The 17,779-nt window shown below is 52.1% G+C and overlaps 1 protein-coding gene across 1 annotated transcript in view; it reads right to left on the bottom strand.

The window, feature by feature from the left end:
- CDK18 (cyclin dependent kinase 18) overlaps positions 1-17,779 on the bottom strand; it is a 41,750-nt gene that overhangs the window by 12,191 nt on the left and 11,780 nt on the right. The window contains exons 2-3 of the mRNA XM_013942770.2: positions 7,410-7,564; positions 338-483 (exon numbers count right to left, since the gene is read on the bottom strand). Of these exons, the coding sequence (XP_013798224.1) occupies positions 338-483; positions 7,410-7,533 (270 nt within the window). The 5' untranslated portion in view covers positions 7,534-7,564. The remainder of the gene's footprint in view (positions 1-337; positions 484-7,409; positions 7,565-17,779) is intronic.

Raw genomic sequence — 17,779 nt, 5'->3', positions numbered from 1 at the left:
AGACATACAAGGAGCAGCACCCTCTGACCAGAGCCAATATTAATGGAGAAGCAATGGGGGCAGCATCTGTGGGACTCTTGGTCACAGGAAGACAGAAAGTGTGTGTGCATGCGTATGCATGGGGATGTGCCCTGGACTTTGTCAGGTACCAGTGGAAGTCGTGCCGAGTGCAGCTGGGAGGAAGCCAGGGCTCATGTCTGAGACTCTGCGACGTTCCCCTGAATTGAACTGGTGAAGACACCAGTTGTCTTACAGCCGGCAGGTACATGATGACCAGAACTGCCAGGGTGCCCTTGCCATGTCCCTTCTGCCCGCTCCAGCCTGCAGCAGTACTTGCCTCCATGGAGAAGCGGCGCTGGTTGTTGTTTCGGTAGCGCACAGCCATTGGGGACTGGCCTTCCACCTCGGAGGGGGAGATAGGGGTGGTGCCTGCTCGGAAATCCCTGCCCAGGTGTCCCAGCTGCAAGTGCCCTTGAGCTAGGTCTGAGGACAAAGAGAAAAGAGAGTGAGCTGGCTGGAGTGGCAGGAGAAAGCTGCCAAGGCCCAAAACACTTGCTTTGAAGAAAGAGAGTGCACACAGGGCAGGGAGATCTGAAGACGCCTGGACACTGAGATACCCTGGGGTCATGGGAAAGTCCTTTTCCTTCTCTGCACCTAAGAGGCAGAGGGAATACCTGCTTTTTGCTCCAGGCTCCTAGTGCATTGCCTCCCACATAGCTTATAAACACACTTATCTAATCTGCTTCAGGAACCACCAAAACTAACAGACATAAAGGTGAGCACCTTCCTCCAAGGACCAATTCTGAGCAGATGATGTTTGGGATTAAAGGCTGCAGAGTCATTTAGTGTAAAACAAAACACTCCAGGCTTTCCTGCCCCAACCTGCTGCTCTTAGCCAGACACACAGCCCTGAGGAGCACAAAAACTCTCTTGAAAACCAAAGCAGCTCAGAAAAATCTCTCTTCTCTTGAGACTCCAAGTGTGAAGCCCCATCAAGCCCATAAAACCCTGACAAGAAATCAGGACAAAATAAGCCATTGAGCTCTCTCTGGTCTCCAGTTTGAGGCTTGCACTTAGACCTCCTCACTCCGTAATTACTGGCTGGTTGCTAGGAATATTCTGGTGTGCAGCGACTGAGGCAGCAGCTCAGCAAAACACTGAACGAGTTCAACACAGGTCACGCAGACCCCAGCAAAGTGGATTCCCCTAATTCACAGGCAGGCGGTTTCCAAGGGGGACATTCAGAGTGAGGCTGGGCTAACTGGTGTGCTCCCCATTCAAACACAGGTGGACAGAGCAACAACCGCATCCCTGAGTCTCCTTTTAAAAAGGTGCTGGGCAGAGCAGGAACAACTATTTTGGCCTCTTCCTGGTGGCCATACAGCTCTCCCCCTTTCAGTTTAAACTTTGTTGCTACCCTCCCCATTAGCAAGGTCTACAGCGGCCTCCAGGATCAAACAGCCCTGCCACAAATCACTGGTGTGCTCCTTGCCCCTGGGCATCTCTGCAGTGAGTTTGCCAGAGCAAAGAAAAACATTGCAGCACAGAAACGCCCCAGGGAGGACTGGCAGTGCCCCGAACCGAGCCACTGAGTCCTGCCCCTTGCCTACCCGCTGCCAAGCTCTTGCCATGAGCTGCACAGAGAAAACCTCCTGTTCTAACATCGACTTCAGCGCACCAATCCCAACCTGCTCGGGCAGCCAGCGATGATCTCATTGCTGAAGCCTGGAGAGGGAGGGCTGGCTTTCACGGGGCAGTGAGCAGGGCTGGGACCTGGCTGCAGTTTGCCCATCTGATGGATGAGAGATGGCAGACAAATGACCTGGGAAAAGATGCGGTTTCCTGCCATGGTCACTAGGGGAACAAGGGGACCAAGACCATAGGGAAGCAGGATGTCATCCTCTACAGATAGTCCACACCTAAGGATGGGATCAGCCAATGCAGAGATGTTCTTTCTCCCAGGACCACTGGGCGACCCGCTCTCTGTCTCTCTCCAAGCATCTGTCTGTGCAGGAATAGCTAGGAAACTTAATCTGAATTAGCTGCAGGTATAAAATTGAAGTGCATCAATTGAACTGGATCAAATCTTTTTAACTTGCTCACCTCCTAAGCAAATTGTCTTAAACAAAAGGCCATTTAGCATCTGAATGACATTATTTATCACCGGATTGATTGTAGTTCAACTAATCCACTTTAAAAGATAGTTTGGGTGATTTTTTGCTGGTTCCTATAGGAATAAGGCCAAAGTCTTGGTAAAAGAGGCAGCCTGTCCCTGAAAGAAGCAAGCCAGGAGCAATGTCTCTCTGAATGAGCCCGCCAGGTAGATTAGTGTCAATCTCCCTCATCTACAAGAGTATTGGGCCTAAAGGCCAAAGGTAAGATGACAACCTCAGCATTCTAGTGGATGCAACGGGAAATAGGGTAGGCAAAAGATGTGAACTATCACAGGATGGAAACGGACATAGAAATACCAAGACGACTTGCAGAGATGGGAGAAAAGGGAGAGAAAGAGAGGACAGTGCAGACAATACCTGAAGAAGAGTAGATTTTCTCATGGGGCAATGCTGAAAATGATAGCAAAGGAGGATACATGATACAGATAACTGTGTTTACATCAGTTTTCCCCTGGCCTCCCACTGATGCCAAGGAGAGATTGCCAATGGACAGACAGAAGTCCTGCATGTACCACGTTTGCTTGAATGGTGGCCACTAACGCAGGACAACAGCCGCCCCATAGCATCAAGTCCCGGCCAGTTTCATCAGCGCATTTGTATCAGTTCATAACGGAAAAGAAGGTTGGCTGCACTTTTCTCAAGAGCAAAATCTCAGCAGAAGAAAGAGGGGAAGAGGGAATGTGGCTCCCATTTGGGCATATATGGTAAATCCAAGCTGAAAATTGCTCTCTCCAGTGTTTTGGCTGCCTTGAGGCCAGTGAGCGCAGGCTGCACGTGCTAGCCCAGTCCATCCTGGGTCCCCCACAAGGTGCACGCAGAGCCCAGAAACAAACTGCGAATCCAGTCCCACCGTGATGCTCTCGCAGGGCTGGTGTGGGCCCACTGGGCTTTGAGGATCTTGCTGGGTGCTTGCAGGAGGTGACGTCAGGCTGTGGGTGAGCAAATGCGAAGGCCTGTTTGAGTCTGCTCTGCATTTCATGAGGATTACAGTGAGCCCTGACACTGTGCAAATAATGAGGCTGCATGGGATATCAAAGCAAATTAAAGTGAGACCGCAGACACAGCGGCTGCCTTTGACGAACCTCCCGCCTTTTTTTATAAATATATTTAAACACTGCCTCTGCCAAAACAAGCTTTGATCTCCCAAGGAAAGGGGCCAGAACCCTTCACTGCTTGCCTGACTTATAACTTTTAATTACTTTGCTAAGTGTGAACTCTCCTCTCAAGGCTCTGTTATGCTCACAAGGCAGAGCTACACTCGGATCTTGGATCTCCTTCCTCCCCCTATTCATCACTTCTTTGTGGCCTTATGTTCCAAAGGCCAGCTTTGGCTCTGATTTATGCCACTGCAAACTAGGAGTTATGCACGCTTTGCAGCCCATATACTAGGACCTTATTTGGCCTCAGAGGACAGCCCAGGCAGTAGCTGTGTTGGGACAAATCCTTGGGATAGATATGAACTGTTGCTGAATGCCACTAGCTCCTATCAAAGCAAACGGGAGCTACCAAGACTCGATGCCTCTGTAAATCAGGTCTGGGGTACTTGGTACATACGACTGGGGAAGCCTAAGAGGAAAGGAAAGAGCTCACTTGCCTAGAGCATGAACGTGAGGCTGGAGCAGCCATGGAGAAGGTACCTCGTCTCCAAGAATGTGCTGCCGCCTCCTTGGAAGCGGCTGGTGGTGGCCAATGTCAGAGAACAGATACTGCACAGAGCCCAGCCTGGGCTCTCCCTAACCCAGGGACTTCCTTCCACCTCTGCGGCTCAGCAGCCCGCGTGGCTGCGGGAACGTCGTGCTGCCCATGGGAGCGAAGCACAGCATGGCAGGGTGGAGAAGCATCAGATGCCCCTGACGCAGGGTGCCAGCGAATTAAGCTCTGACCACATCCCTCTCCCCTCTCCACATCCTCAGACTCTGCCAAGGTGACATTGTCTGGGACAGGAGGTATCCAAGCTGGAAAGCTGTTTGCTTTTCCATTTGCCAGCTCTGCTTCTTTCAAGTCCAGCTTTATCGGCCTCTGTGGCTGGGAGCGAGGTCATGAGACTATAGGATGGGGAAAGCAGGGGTGGGGATTTCCCACCGCACCACCAACAAACCAGGCAGGCTTCTACCCACAAGAAGGCTGTGCCTTGTCCCGTTGCCAGAGTCAGAGCAGCTCTCTGCATGCTGTTAGAGCATCTCATGAACATGTCCTTCGGCCTCTGCATCACTCTCCCCTTCAAGGGCAGGCAGAGGCATTCAGAAGCCACGGAAGGGCAGCATTTGCAGACTGTTGTGGAACTATGAATTCTGATAACCTGCGATTTCTGATGCTGGGGGGTGGGGAATAAAAATTGCAAGCAATTCCCTGAAGAGCTGTATGAGGTGATGAAACAAAAATGATTTGTTGATCTCCCCTGTGATCACTGCTCTTTCTGGTGTAAGTGATCACACTGTCTGTGCTGTCACTGGGCATCCACTCACCTGGAGAGCAACGCTCACTGCAGGCAGGCCTGCCTGCCCTGCAGATAGGGAGAGGCAGCCCTGGGGGCATGGTCAGAGACCCAGAACAAGGAAGATGAAACCTGAAGCAAAGCTTTTCCCTGTATCGTGTGGGAGAGGAGAAGCACAAGAGAGATTGCTGTGGCTCTAGTCTCAGTTCTGCTACCAGCTTACTGCACGACCTTAGCAAAGTCATTTTGCCTCTCTGCACCTTGATTTCTCTATCTGTAAAACGCAGGAGACCAATACCTCAGACAGCTCCTGCTTCCCTAAAGTCAGACCCCTCTCCAGACCGGGCAGCTTCTCAAGAGATCCAGTCCTCACAACCAACCCCTGCAAGAGGAACTTGCACACTAAACCGCATTCTCTTCCCCTCCAGCATCACAACACCGATCTTGTCCCCCAACTCGTCCTACATATCACCCTCCCAAACCATCCCTGAAGGCCTCCTCGCTCCAGGGTGCTGGGGCTTGTGCCCCCACACAGCTCTGCACTCGTGCCTCCAGCTTGCCTCTGCTGAGCCCCTGCCAAGGCCTCTTGGCACAAGGCTGCAGGCAAAGAGCTCCCAGCAGCACGGGGTTTATTAAGCGGCTGAAGAGATGCCTCAGACAAATGTGGCTGTCAGGGCTCTTCATAAACAACAGCCGCAGCTTGCAGGAGACAGAGATTAAGGGCACTGTGGAGGTGAGTCCTCAGGCTTGTTTACAACCCAAGCGAAACTTAATCAAGAGATCTCAGACTGGAAGGAGCGGGCTTGGGGGGGGGGGGTGATGGGGGAAACCTGTCAGGGTGGTGGGTACAGTGGGGGCAGCAATTCCTAGCCTGTTTTGCATGGAAAAAGCCTCGGGTGTAAATAGGGAACCATGTACCAGGGAGCATGGGGCACCACACAGAGAAAAAATGTGGCACAGCACCAGGATGTGCTGCGTCCAAGTGGGGAAATGGTGGGGGGCTGGCACCTCTCGGTCCTCAGGGACGTGAGGAACTGCACCCCATGGGGTGGTGCTGATTTACCCCGAGCCCAGGGCCAGCTCCTGATGCACTCCTGCATCCATGCAGGACGATCTCCTGATCACTACTACCATGTCACTGCCTAGTACTTATCTCTAACCACCAGGGTCAGGAACACCCTAGGTCCTGGCCCCAGGCTCATTCAGCTCTGACCTTGCTGTTATTCTTTCCCGGATACCTCAGGAGGACCGAGACCAAACGGTGGGGGCTAGGCAGATGCTGCATGTACTGGTTTGCCTTTCAAGGGCAAAGGAAGTACCGTGACTGAAGCCTCATTAAAGCAGAAGAACAGGGAAACGGCTTCCCCAACAGAGCCTTGGTTTGCACAGCGGAGATAACAAGCCCAGGCTCACACGTCCCAGAGCCGAGGCCCCCCAAGGAAGGCAACAGCAGCTGCAGCCAGCAGTGCCCAGGACTTTCTTAGCCTTGCACCATTTTATCCCCACATCTCCCACGCATCTAATTAAGGACTCGAGTCTAATTATAGCCCTGACTGCTTGCTGGGGTGTGAGGGGAGGCGTACGTTTGTGGGAGCAGAGCAACACCTCCTTTTGTCAGGTACTGAGATTCACTGCGAGGACACAGGTGTCACAGCAGGGAAGGAGGCTGTAAATGGATGCAGTTCAGGGCAGCCTGGGTGTGTGGAGGGAGACAAGAAGTGTGTCAAGAGCTGTAGGAGTGAGGAAAGCCAGCTCTAAATTAGGTTACTGCGTCTCTTATTTCAAGCAGACAGAGAGATGATCCCTCCCTGCCGGGGCAGATGTGAGTGCCAGGCAATTACATCACGGCCTCAGCTTCTGCTTGCAGCAAAAGTTTCTAGCAATTATGGCTGCAGGGTGAGGGGAAAAAGAGCTTGAACGTGACCTGAATGGAGCTGAGGGCACCAACCCCTGAACAGGCTGGCCTGGGGCAAAGCAAGCTGTTCTGGTAGGAGGCAGCAGCGAACACGTAACGCAATTGCCAGGAGCAGTTTAGCCTTGCACCCGCAGCAGCAAACGTACCCCTGGATGAATCAAGTCTAACTTTATCAGGTTTCCAAACGCCTGCCTGGCAGCGGCTCTGCCTGCTTGTCCGTGCATGGCTGCCTCGGTGCGATCTGCTCCCAGTTCCTGCCTCAAGCGTTGCCTCTCCCTTCGTACGCCCCGAGACAGCAGAGCCTGCCCCAGCCTGCAGCGTGAGGCGGCTGCTCTGTTTGCAGAGGCGAAGTGCCCTGCTCAGCTCACAGGGGTGTTAACCCTGAGCTTCCCTGCTCCATGGGGCCTTGAAAACTGCACCGCAGGAGACGGCTGGGGGTCCGGGAGGAAAGGCTGGTTCAGTGAGCCCCAAATGCTCCCCTGAACAGAGACAGCGGGGCCCTGTGGTCTTGGTGAAATTTGCTGCCGGTACCCCTGGAGGGAAGGCTCAAGCATCCCTGTCACTTTGGCGCAGGCAGAAGGAGATCTCACACCTTCACACCCTTAGCCGCAGATGTGTCATTCCTCTCTGTGTTTTTTGCAAGTACCTTTCCCTCCTATAACACTTTCCCTACACAGGTCTAAATCTCTCTTCAGATCAGATTTAATGACAAGGTGTTATTAATCCTGCTGCATAGATTGGAAAGTAACACAAAGGGGCAGCAACTTTCCACAAGTCACACACCCCAGAGGAAGGCCACTGGGACTGGAGATATTTGCTGACAGCTCTGACTCCAGCTGCCCCTGACCAGCCCTAGCACTGCTGGAGGGGCCTGGGGGCTCCTTACCTTCATTCCTCCGGTTGTTGAGCTGGTTGAACTGCTCTGTGAACTCCGTCAGCGACTCCTCAATGGTCTCTGTCCGAGGAACCGAGAGAGAAAACCTCCGCTTGAAGTTTTTCATCTTGTTCATTTTACCTTGCGCTGCAAGAGATGGCAGAGCCCTGGAGAAAAGGGAGAAGAATAGGCTGAGATGCTTGGATGGTGTGTGGGACAAGCCCACTATTCCCTGCAGCTCCTGCTCTCTGGAGCTGGCAGCACCCAGACCCAAATTTCACCCGCTGGGGATCTGCAGGATATCCTCAGGGACATCCTCTTCAAGGTCCTGCTGCTGGATCAGAGCAAAAGAGGAGCCTCATGGTCACCATGGGAATCAGGTTCTTCATGTTTTTTATGAGCTGACCATGGTCAAGAGGTGCACAGGGCCTTTTCTGAGTTATCAGACATGGGCCCAGGGCACAGTTATGGACACTGAATCATAAATATCAGCATAGGCTGTGCCTTATCGCATCCTTGGAAACTTGAGGAATGGCTACAAAAAGGGAAAATGGAGCAGGGCCAAAAGGAAAGCAAGAAAGAATAAACAGTGACAGAAAAGATTCAATACAACACTCCTCCTTGTACAGGAAGGCACCTCTGTCCCAGCAGTTGGGTCTCTCTGCTTTGCTCTTGCAAGAAAGCCACCAGTGAAGTCCTGAGGGGAGCAACCAACTGGGAGGAGATCCCTTAGGGCCACGAGAAGGGGAGACGCCGAGAGCTCACATTTTGCTTACAAGCTCTTGACTGACTCAGATCCTGTACTGGCATTGGAATCATCTTAGCCAGAGATCTGATTAAAGCAATAAAATCCTTAAACGAAGAAAACCCTCAAGGGACAAATGGCAAAGTGTGCTGAGTCTGAGTAGCTACACGAACAGGCTGCAGGAGCTCGCCTGGGCACCTCAGAGCCACGTGCTGCTTCGCCTTTCCTCACTTTGGTTCTCGCCATGCCTGTCTCTAGCTCGACAGCACTGGGCACAGGAGCTGTTTGCGCACGGTTCGGTGTTCAGAACCAGCCTTGCGGCACCCGGTGTTATTCCTTCCGCCGAGACAAACCTATCGAATGGCCAACGCTCCCTGCTCCCCCGGGTCTGCAGACCTCCCTGCGTCCCCCCAAAGCGCTGGGGTGTGCTCCATGCTCCCTCGCAGACCTGCTCCCCTGTTCCTGGGTGTCTCTGCTGCAAGCTGAGCAGTCCTTTTCCCTCACTCTCCCCTGCCCCTTCCCAGCCCCCTCCGGGGTTTATCAGCACAAACAAATGGTGATCACATTCCAGACTGATGCGATCAGACACAGCATCCGGGAGCTAATGCATCGCGTCGCTAAGGCAACGGGAACACTTGGGTTGACATGCCTGCATCTGAAAGCTTAAAAGATTATCCGTCAGTAAAATAAACATTCCGCACCTCGGCCATGCTCTGCTGCCAGGCACAGCCTCCTGCTGCGGGTGCAATCCCCTGAAATCCTTGGGATTCACCCCGCTCACACATCCCACCTGCTAGTAAACTCCATTCCTCTGCCACCTTTAACGCTGCAAAAACCTAAAGCTGAAGGCTCGACCGCAATGCTCGCGCATCTGGAACCAAGGCAGGACACCCGGTTGATCGGCTCGGGGTGGAAGGGAGGCCAGAGATCACAGAAGTGAGCAACCGCCTCCGCTGACCTCCCTGAGCGGCGCATGGGGAGCACCCCTCCAGGGGCCCAGCAAGCAGCGCGGGCTGTTCTTCCCTTCCAGGAGCGGGGCACCTGCAGCACGTCACTGCCCCTTTGATTTGCAAAGGGAGCAAGGAGGATGCTAGACACATCCGCTTCAGGCTTCAGACGTTTAAATGTTTTCTCAGCACTACAGAAACCTGCTTTGACAATGAGGATGCTGACACTAGCAAATGCTGCATTAACAAAGTCTCTGTGCTGGTGCTTTCCTCATGGCCAGGAATATAATCTCTGAGCAGTGCTGTTCCTTCTGAAGGGAAGGCAAAACTTGACACTTGCTTTGGAAACCGTCTGCACAGCGCATGGCTCTGATCTGGCTCCCTAACTTGCAAGGTAAGCAAATTTTAAACTAGGCACTGCCGGTGTGCGAAAATGCTGCTAATATCACAGGCACCCAAGGAATTAAACTGACCTGAAGTGTTTTGTTTTGACTGTGCGTGCTGACACTGCTAAAGTGGCACTAGCAAAGGCTTCTGTGTGAGGCACTGCGATTCTCTTAAATTACCAAACAGAACATGGGAGCTCAGGGGAAATCCATGATGCTCCCAGCAGGCACATCGGAGGTTCACACAGAAGACAATCTTTCCACATTAATGTTCAGCCAAGCCCCAGCGACTCTTCTTTCAAATGAGAGCATAAGCAAGTTTCCACACATCTCTGGCGAGGGCTGCGCTAATGAACAACACTCTTGCAGCATCCTGAGCAACAGCTGCCCATGTCCATTGAATACTTTGAAAACTGTAAACAGGTAACTGTAGTTACCTGACTTCAAATCCACCTGGCCCCAGGCTGCCATCACTAGGAATTGGCAGGAAAGGGAGAAAGAGTTGCACAAAATTTCCCCCCACCAGCCCCCCAAGATACTTAAATTGCAGCTTGGAGAGAAAGACCCTGTGTTTCAAGAGAGATCTAGCAATTTCACGCACCTCTAACAGCAGCTGAAAGAACTGAATCCAGATCCTTGATAAAGCACTTGCAGGACCACAGAGGACAGTGCCAGCTCTGAGCACCGTTCCCTTTTCTGAGCAGCCAAATCCCTGCCAGGCTTGTTTGCTCCCTTAGCGGCAGCATGAGGAAACCTCTCTGCGCTCGTTCTGCCTCGCTGCCAGCAATGGCTCAAGCTGAGATCTGGTTCAGAGCAACAGCACTGCTGCCAGGAGCAGGAGGTGGGGGCGAAGGGCACGACAGGCATCATTTGGGACCTCTCACCTTGCCAGGGACCGGGAGGGACTGGGCTTGCAGGCTGCAGGGCCGGGGGCTGCTGCCAAGCTGCTCGGTCTCCCCCCACCAGCCGTGCCGGGACTGCAGTCATCCTGCCATGGTGGGGACAGGAGCCTGCTCAGCCCAATGTCCCGCCCCAGCAGGGAGTGACACTGGATGGCCAGGAGAGCAAGCCCCACGCTCAGGACCAGGAGGTCATGAGAAGGTGCTAAGCATGAGTTTGAGCCCTTCTCTTTTGCTCCGACAATCCCACACCACACCAATCCATCAGCTCCAGAAGGACCCTCGACTCCAGGACCAGAAAAGAGGCAGCAAATAAGAAAGACGCTCCATCTCCAGGTGAATAAAAAGCAAATGAGGGGAAGGGTCTTTCCCTCTCCTTCCCTGTCCACTCACCCTCCTCAAAACACTACCAATGATTTAGAAGACAAGCACCTTAACACTGACAAAGATTTGAGCGCTATAAATTGCGGTGCGAATCCTTCCTCTTCTTGCCACCTACTGGAGTGCCAGCTGCTACAGGCCACTAAATATAAACCTCCATGGAGAGGAAGTGGGGTGGGGGTAAAAATAACACTGATATTGCTAGCTCCCTCTCCTGCTACGCACAAGCCTATCCTGGACTCTTTATCTTTACGGCTCTGTGTAATTGTGGCTGTTTTTTCCAGCTAGACCCGGACCTACTTGGCATCTGGCGAAAGGGCTCACATTAAAGTGTTTGTCAGCTGAAATTTATGGGGCTGTTGCTGTTCTCTACCTTCCTCTCCTGCCAGAGAAGAAATTTGGGTCCAGCTACCTTCAAGCAGGGATTTGCTCCCCTCCTGCAAACGCTGCTTCTTGTGGCCGGCCTCACGCTGTCCACGTGCTGGACGCTGCAAACGCGTTTCGCGAGCAGGTGGTGCAGAGCCCACGGCGGACACCCCCTCCCCACACACTGCCCGGTGAATCCCGGGCAGCACCACGGGGCGCGATGGGCTTCGTCCCCCCTCCAGCCGGATTTCTTCTGAGGGCAGGCACCTCTTTTACAGCTAAACAGAGCAGAGCCCTCTCCCCTGGCATGGATTTCCAAATAAGACTTGCCAGCGACTGCCTCGTTTGACATGAATTTTAGCAGTAGCATACTAAAGGCAATAGAGGCATTTACTGACTTTCTGAAGGAAAGTGACACTTGCTAGGCAAAGCAATAACGCCACTTGCATTACAGCCTGAGGATCACAAAGCACCCAGAGAATTACAACAGCCCCTGCCTGAACTATAGCCATCTCTGGGATGGAAAAAGCTGGCTGATTAAGAACATGCAGAAACATGACATTGCATGGCAGGACACGAAAGGAAGCAGCAGTCTAAAATGGCAGTAAGGAATTTAGGCATCAACAGGCAAAAAATGAAATCAGTCAGACTGGAATTTGGCCAAGAAACAGGGATTAGAGCCAGCAGTGTGAATGATCTGCATTTGCTGTAATACAGTCAGATAGTAAATACTTGGATAAAACACTTCAAAGAGCCCAAAGCTGAATCCCATCAAGAAAGTTGATCACATGATCAAGACAAGACGTTAACAATTCTTTAAACACTGAATTCAAAGCTGTATTAGCTGCACTAGCAATAACTGCTCACTATTTTTCAGTGAACTATTCTCATAAGCATTCAGGCTGTAACTATCCACATGAATCTCTCTTGCATTTGTACAGTAAAACCCACCGGCTCATTGCTGTGGCATTCAAGAAACAGGTATTTTAGGCACAGACAAGTCATCATCAGCGTATGAAGTTGTCCCCTTTCCCCGTCAGCATATCGCAGAGGATCAGGAACAGGGCTGTTAAGCAATAACCACTTTACTGCTTTTCAGAAAAGGTGACTGGTTCCATTTTTTTGTTACCATTTCAACAGATTCCTGCCCTCAGCTCTCAGCTGAAAGGAAGGAAGGCTTGGACGTGATAACATGCTTTTTAAAAACTTTTTTCCCCCCCAGAGAGATTAGCAGCAGTGTTCACAAGGCAAAATGAACAGTCCTATTCAGCAGTTACGGCTCATGCCTAGCTATCAGGTAGCACTGATTCACTCCTGTAAGCACCAGAGAAATGGTGAATTCTGCTAGTAGAGCCGTATTTGCTCAGCAAACACGGCTCTCATGCAGCGCTGCATGTGGCCACGGGGCTAAACAAATAACGACCCAAGGCACCGGCTGAATACGTGCCCCTCCTCACATAGCTAGGCATGGAGACAAAAGTCAGACCGAACAAAAGCTCACCAGCACAGCCCATGTGCCAAGCAGCCTTCTCCAGCGGCCAGGAGGAGAGGTCTCTGTTTTGACTAGCTGCTGTGGTTCCTCCATAAGCTCAAGTGCAGAGGGAGGGGCAGAGAGAAGTTGTATTAGCTGCCAAGATTGCCGTGCGCAGACGATGGGAGAGATTTTGGCCCCGCTGTGGTGCACATTCCTGTGCGTACGGGAGCACAGCACAACCCAAGCGGTCAAAGAGGAATTCCTCCCCCACTCCGAATTTCCTCAGCATGGCCACAGTCAGCTCCTCGTAGAGGTATATGGGGGGGAACGGGGAGAGGTGCTGCAAAGATCCTAGGCTGATCTTGGGCATCTGATGGAAAGTATAGCACCTTGGGGACAACTTTAAGGTACACTGGGGCAAAGCTGAATTCCCTGGAGCAGCTGGGAATCCTACTGGGGCAAGGTCAGGAGATTCCCTTGTCACTAGGAGAGGCAGAAAGGGATATCAGCCCCTGACCACCAGCTGAACCGCTCCCGTGCTGCTCAGCTGTCGGCATGAAATCCTCCCTGGAGTAACAAGCTCCCAGCTGCTCCCTCGCTCAGCCGGCTGGACAGAGCAGACAAAACGAGCAGATCCATTTTGCCCAGCATTCAAAAGGAAGCCCCAGCCCCAGCCCCAGATGCTGCAATGGCAAGCGGGGTCTAAGCACCTAGATGGATTAGCTGGACGGAGGCAGCTCTGAGCAGCAGCAAGAGGACTGGCATTGCTCTGCAGAGCCCAGGGCTGCATACTGGAAACGAGAGTTCAGCCTTCGGGATGGGCGACTGACACAGTCCAGCAATTGGAGCTGCTGTGAGGAGCGAAAGAGGGACGATGAGCTTTGGGAAAAACCTGGCTCCCTGCGCAGGGCGCACGGGGCCAAGTGTGCTGCGCAGCTGGGAAAGGGAAGGGGCATGGCTGGCCAGACACGGGTACAGAGACTTCATTAACCAGAGGGAGTTTGGGTGACCTACACATGCTTCTTGATGCTAAGCAATGCAAAGGGACCCCAGGCAGCGTTCACAGAGGCATGTGGGAATCTCGGAGAAAGGGAGGAGAACCAGCTGTCACGAAAGCCCACTGGCAATGGAGAAGATGCCAACTCACCAGAGCCTCCCGTCCCAGTTACGAGGGCCATCACCATGGGCTCCAGCCCCTTCCCAGCTCCCCCCTGTCCGCAGGGCAGGCGCTAGTAACCAGCGCGCGCGCTCTGGCGAGCACAGCCCTGCACAGCCCCGTGGGAGACCTGTCTCCATTTTCTGTGCAGCTGTTTGCAGCAGTTACTCTCCCGAAAAGGTGAGCAACGAGGGGAGAGAGCAAGGCCAGCTCTCTTCCCTGTACATATGCTTCCTACCACTGAGCTCTGCTATTCAGGGGGCCCGACATTTCACTCCCACACGGAGCAAAACCCCTGCCAGGAGGTCGTGACTGCGCAGAGAAGGGAGTACAGTCAATTCCTATTAATCTACAGGAGTCCTGTAGCAAACAGCAAGACCTTCATCCAAGAGCAGCGACTGAGTGATCATATGCTTGAAACTTTGGGTCTCCAGAGCATCAGTCCATCTTCACATTGCGAGTTTTTTTCCTCCTGTACTGGCTTCCACGACTACCATAAAAGCAGTGCACCAAGAGTGTGATTCTGGTAGCTGATAGTTTACCGCCCTTTCTTCTCATGCCTGCAATTCAGGCAAGGCTTGGGAGGAAAAATGATCCTGTAGCAAATGAGTAAGACTGGCTTCCATTCCATCTCCGACTCTCTTGGCGTGTCTCCGTTTCCCAGACATAAATCAAGGATGCCAATGCTTCCTTCCTCCCTTCCACTTTGTTTGCCTCTTCCTTGGTTGTGAGAGTCTTGCAGGCAGAAGCCTGGTCTGTGGGATGTGCAGCACCCAACATAACAAGGTTTCCATCCTTCTCTTCTGTGCAGCAGCTTCCCTCATTTGTACCATCAGGATTGTGGATGTGGTAAGTTGGTGGGAGAATCAACAAAGATGCAGGCAAAGCACATGCTACACGGAGCACATACCAATCTCTGAGACCCAAAGTTAGCCCAGGAAGGGTGAATGCTACGGAAAACCTCCCGCAGACCCAGCTTTTGGAGACATTATAACCTGTACTTGGTGCACGGGTAAGAGTGGGAAGGAAAGCTGTTTCGCTAGATAAGCAGTTCTACGCTCATTTGTCCAAGTCCTGACAATGAGCCCAGTAACAGGAGCGCACAAAGGAGGTTTGTTCTGCCTTTGTGTATTTTGCCTTTCTGTACGGCCGGCAGCCCTGTGCGGTGCAGTCAGCAGTTCTCACTTGGCTCCTCTCTTCCCAGCTCTTGGTGAGCTCAGGGCAGCTCCGAGGAAGGCATCGAAACGACAGCCATTATTCCAGCAAGCACAAAACACTAGGCACTTATTCTTCAGCTGGAGCTAACCTGAGAAAAGTGTCCACTGTTTGGCTGGCTCAACAACAGATTGCTAACAACCAGTTTGTCCACTACAGACAACCCAGTCACACACCCGGGGCCGGTGGGAGCTCAATGCCTGTGTTGTCTGCTGCTCTAGGATTCTTGCTGAGCCGCCCTGAAGGTGGTTGTGGCAGTGTTTCTATGGTACGCTCTTTATCATCAGTGGATTAACGGGCTAGATTTGCCATCTGTGTAAATCAGCGGATTCCCTGCGCCAACTGATCATGCACTGCTGATTTGCATGAGCTGTGGACTGGATCCGCAAGGCAACTAGTAAGAAACAAGAGTCTCAGCAAAAGTGCACGACTTTCTCCCCTAGAGCCCAAGGCAACTGCATTTAGAAGAGGGCATCTCTGTCTCAAAGCAATATTCATTTTGTTCTGGGAGCTAAGTTATTGAGGTTTAATTTGCTGGCACTCAGGAGTTCAGTCTTCACATCCCACTGTCAGCATTCACCATGATGGCAGCACTGACTAGCTCAGCTGGAGGTGGTGGACCAAGACCTAGGAGACCCAGGCTCTAATGTGACACTTGGGAGTGAAGAGGAGTCATACTGCGATTGCCAGGGCAGCAGCACTTTACAGCTCAGGTATGTTCCTGGAGGTGCTGCTGATCTGCTGCATGACGTTAGCAACTATCTCCCCTTTTCCATGACTCCTTTTCTCCTTTCATCCTTTTACTACACAGTGCTCGAGTCCCTCACAACAAGCATCTCACTCTGTGTATGTCAAGCCCTTAACACAGTGAGTAGCTACTGTAATATCAACAAGAGTAATTGCCAAAGAGGAACATTTCCAGCAAAAGCCAGTCTGGTCCTTGTCTTTTATGACACTCAACCAATTACTGACTGATAATTAACTAACACAATACAAACTGCATCCCGGGCAAATTGGTTCTTCCTCTAATGTCCCAGTGACCTAGATGTGACGCTAGCCTGCTCTTCACAAACCTCTTGGAAACATGACGCCCTGTGCAAACTGCAGCTCCTGCATTTCCATCCTGACACGCTCAATACTTCCACCTTCCTCTGCAGCTGCCTTCTCCCAGCATTGCCTCCTTGTTTTCTGGCAGGCACGCCATGCCCCAAAAGTTGACAGAGGCTTCTGAATATATAAGCACAGACTAGAAAGCGTTTATGGATCCTGCTGAATAAAAGACACCCCAGACAAACCACATATTGTCATCCCCAATGGCCAGCAGCCAGCATTCCCAGGTGGCTGAGAGACAGCAAAAGAGGATGCCCGGTACCAGTTCCCAAAGAAAAAGTCACTCTCAGTAACACAAAGCCTCTTATCATCTTTCCCAGGAGTGTTTAACCTGTGGCTGAGGCTGTCAGCACCTGCCCTTCCTTTATTGCTAGATGGGAAGGAGGATCCACATTACGGGAGAAGATCCTTGGCACAGGAGAGAGAGAGCCCCACTGAGCCTCTCCGCCAGCAATGTCCCCCCCACACCTGCAGCTCCATCCTGGTGGATGAAGCTGTGCAACACTGCCACCAAAGCCTCACACAGCATGTGGTACATGGGGCCTGCCTGCTTAACTGCTTTTTTTTTTTAATTAGAGCTTTCATTCTCCCCCAGCCCACACAGAGCTCCCCGAGCCGCAAGCTTATAAGCTGCTCAGCAATTGCAGCGCAGACGAGCGCTCGCGGGAAGCCAGGATTCACTTTTGCTGCAGTGGTCAGGAGCCAGGGGAAGTTATCTCCCTCTGTCTTTTAACAGAAAACACTGGCGTTTTCCTTCAGTGACCCTTCCATGGGAGGCTGAGTGTGGGTGAGAGACCTCAGGACCCCTCCTGCATCTAATGGGTGTACAGCTGCAGGAGCGCATGGAGGCCTCTCTCTGGGCATGAACGTGAGAACAAGGCTGAAAGGAAGGTACCGGTGGAAGGGGCTCTGTATTCAGTTTCCCCAGCGATAAAGAGGACCTGGAGTAAGTCACTTCAACTGCAACGCAGAAGACAGATACAGGAGTCAGCTTTGAAATGCAGCACAGGGCTGCAATCATGGCTTAGCTGCATGGTATCAGCCGATGTGCACAGCCCCAGCTCTGCTGAGGCAGCTGTGCAGAGGGATCACATAGTCCTGCTGCCCAGGTCCCCTTTCTAAAAGCACTCCTGGAGAGCATATTTAAAGAAACAGAAATTACGTGCTGTACACCTGATAGTCGCACGGAATTTGTTAAATGCAGCTACCTCTGGTACACGGAAAAGAAGTGCAACGGCAACCAGCACCCAACGAGGACATGAAGAGAAGAAATGAAGGACAGATTCTCAGGAAAAGTCTTAAAAGAGGGACCATGGAATCAAAGGATCTTGCCAGGACCTCATTTCCTGGGAAAAACAGAAAAACGGTTTTAATATAAACAGAACCACAACATTTGTAAGAAGCACCACTACCACAAGCACTCAAAGCAATTAAGAGCTCGGCTCTTTGCCATGCATTTTCAAGGAGAGTAGAAATGCACAGAGTCCAACTCGTCTTGCTCTACCTTGATAAACTGCGCTTACAAAAGGGCTGAGACGTCTGCCAGTTATGTTCTGCAACTTGCTGTAAGTACCTGAATTTCTGTGCCATTCAGCCCCCATGGGGTCAGGCCATAAGCACCTCGTGGCAGTGACGTAAAACACCACTTTCTTCTCCACCCAGCCCTGGAAATTGGAGAAGGAGCTGGAGAGACTCTGTGCAAA

This window comes from Apteryx mantelli, chromosome 25 (genome assembly GCF_036417845.1).
Source record: "Apteryx mantelli isolate bAptMan1 chromosome 25, bAptMan1.hap1, whole genome shotgun sequence".
Lineage (NCBI taxonomy): Eukaryota > Metazoa > Chordata > Aves > Apterygiformes > Apterygidae > Apteryx > Apteryx mantelli.
This window is presented reverse-complemented; position numbering and strand designations above follow the sequence as displayed.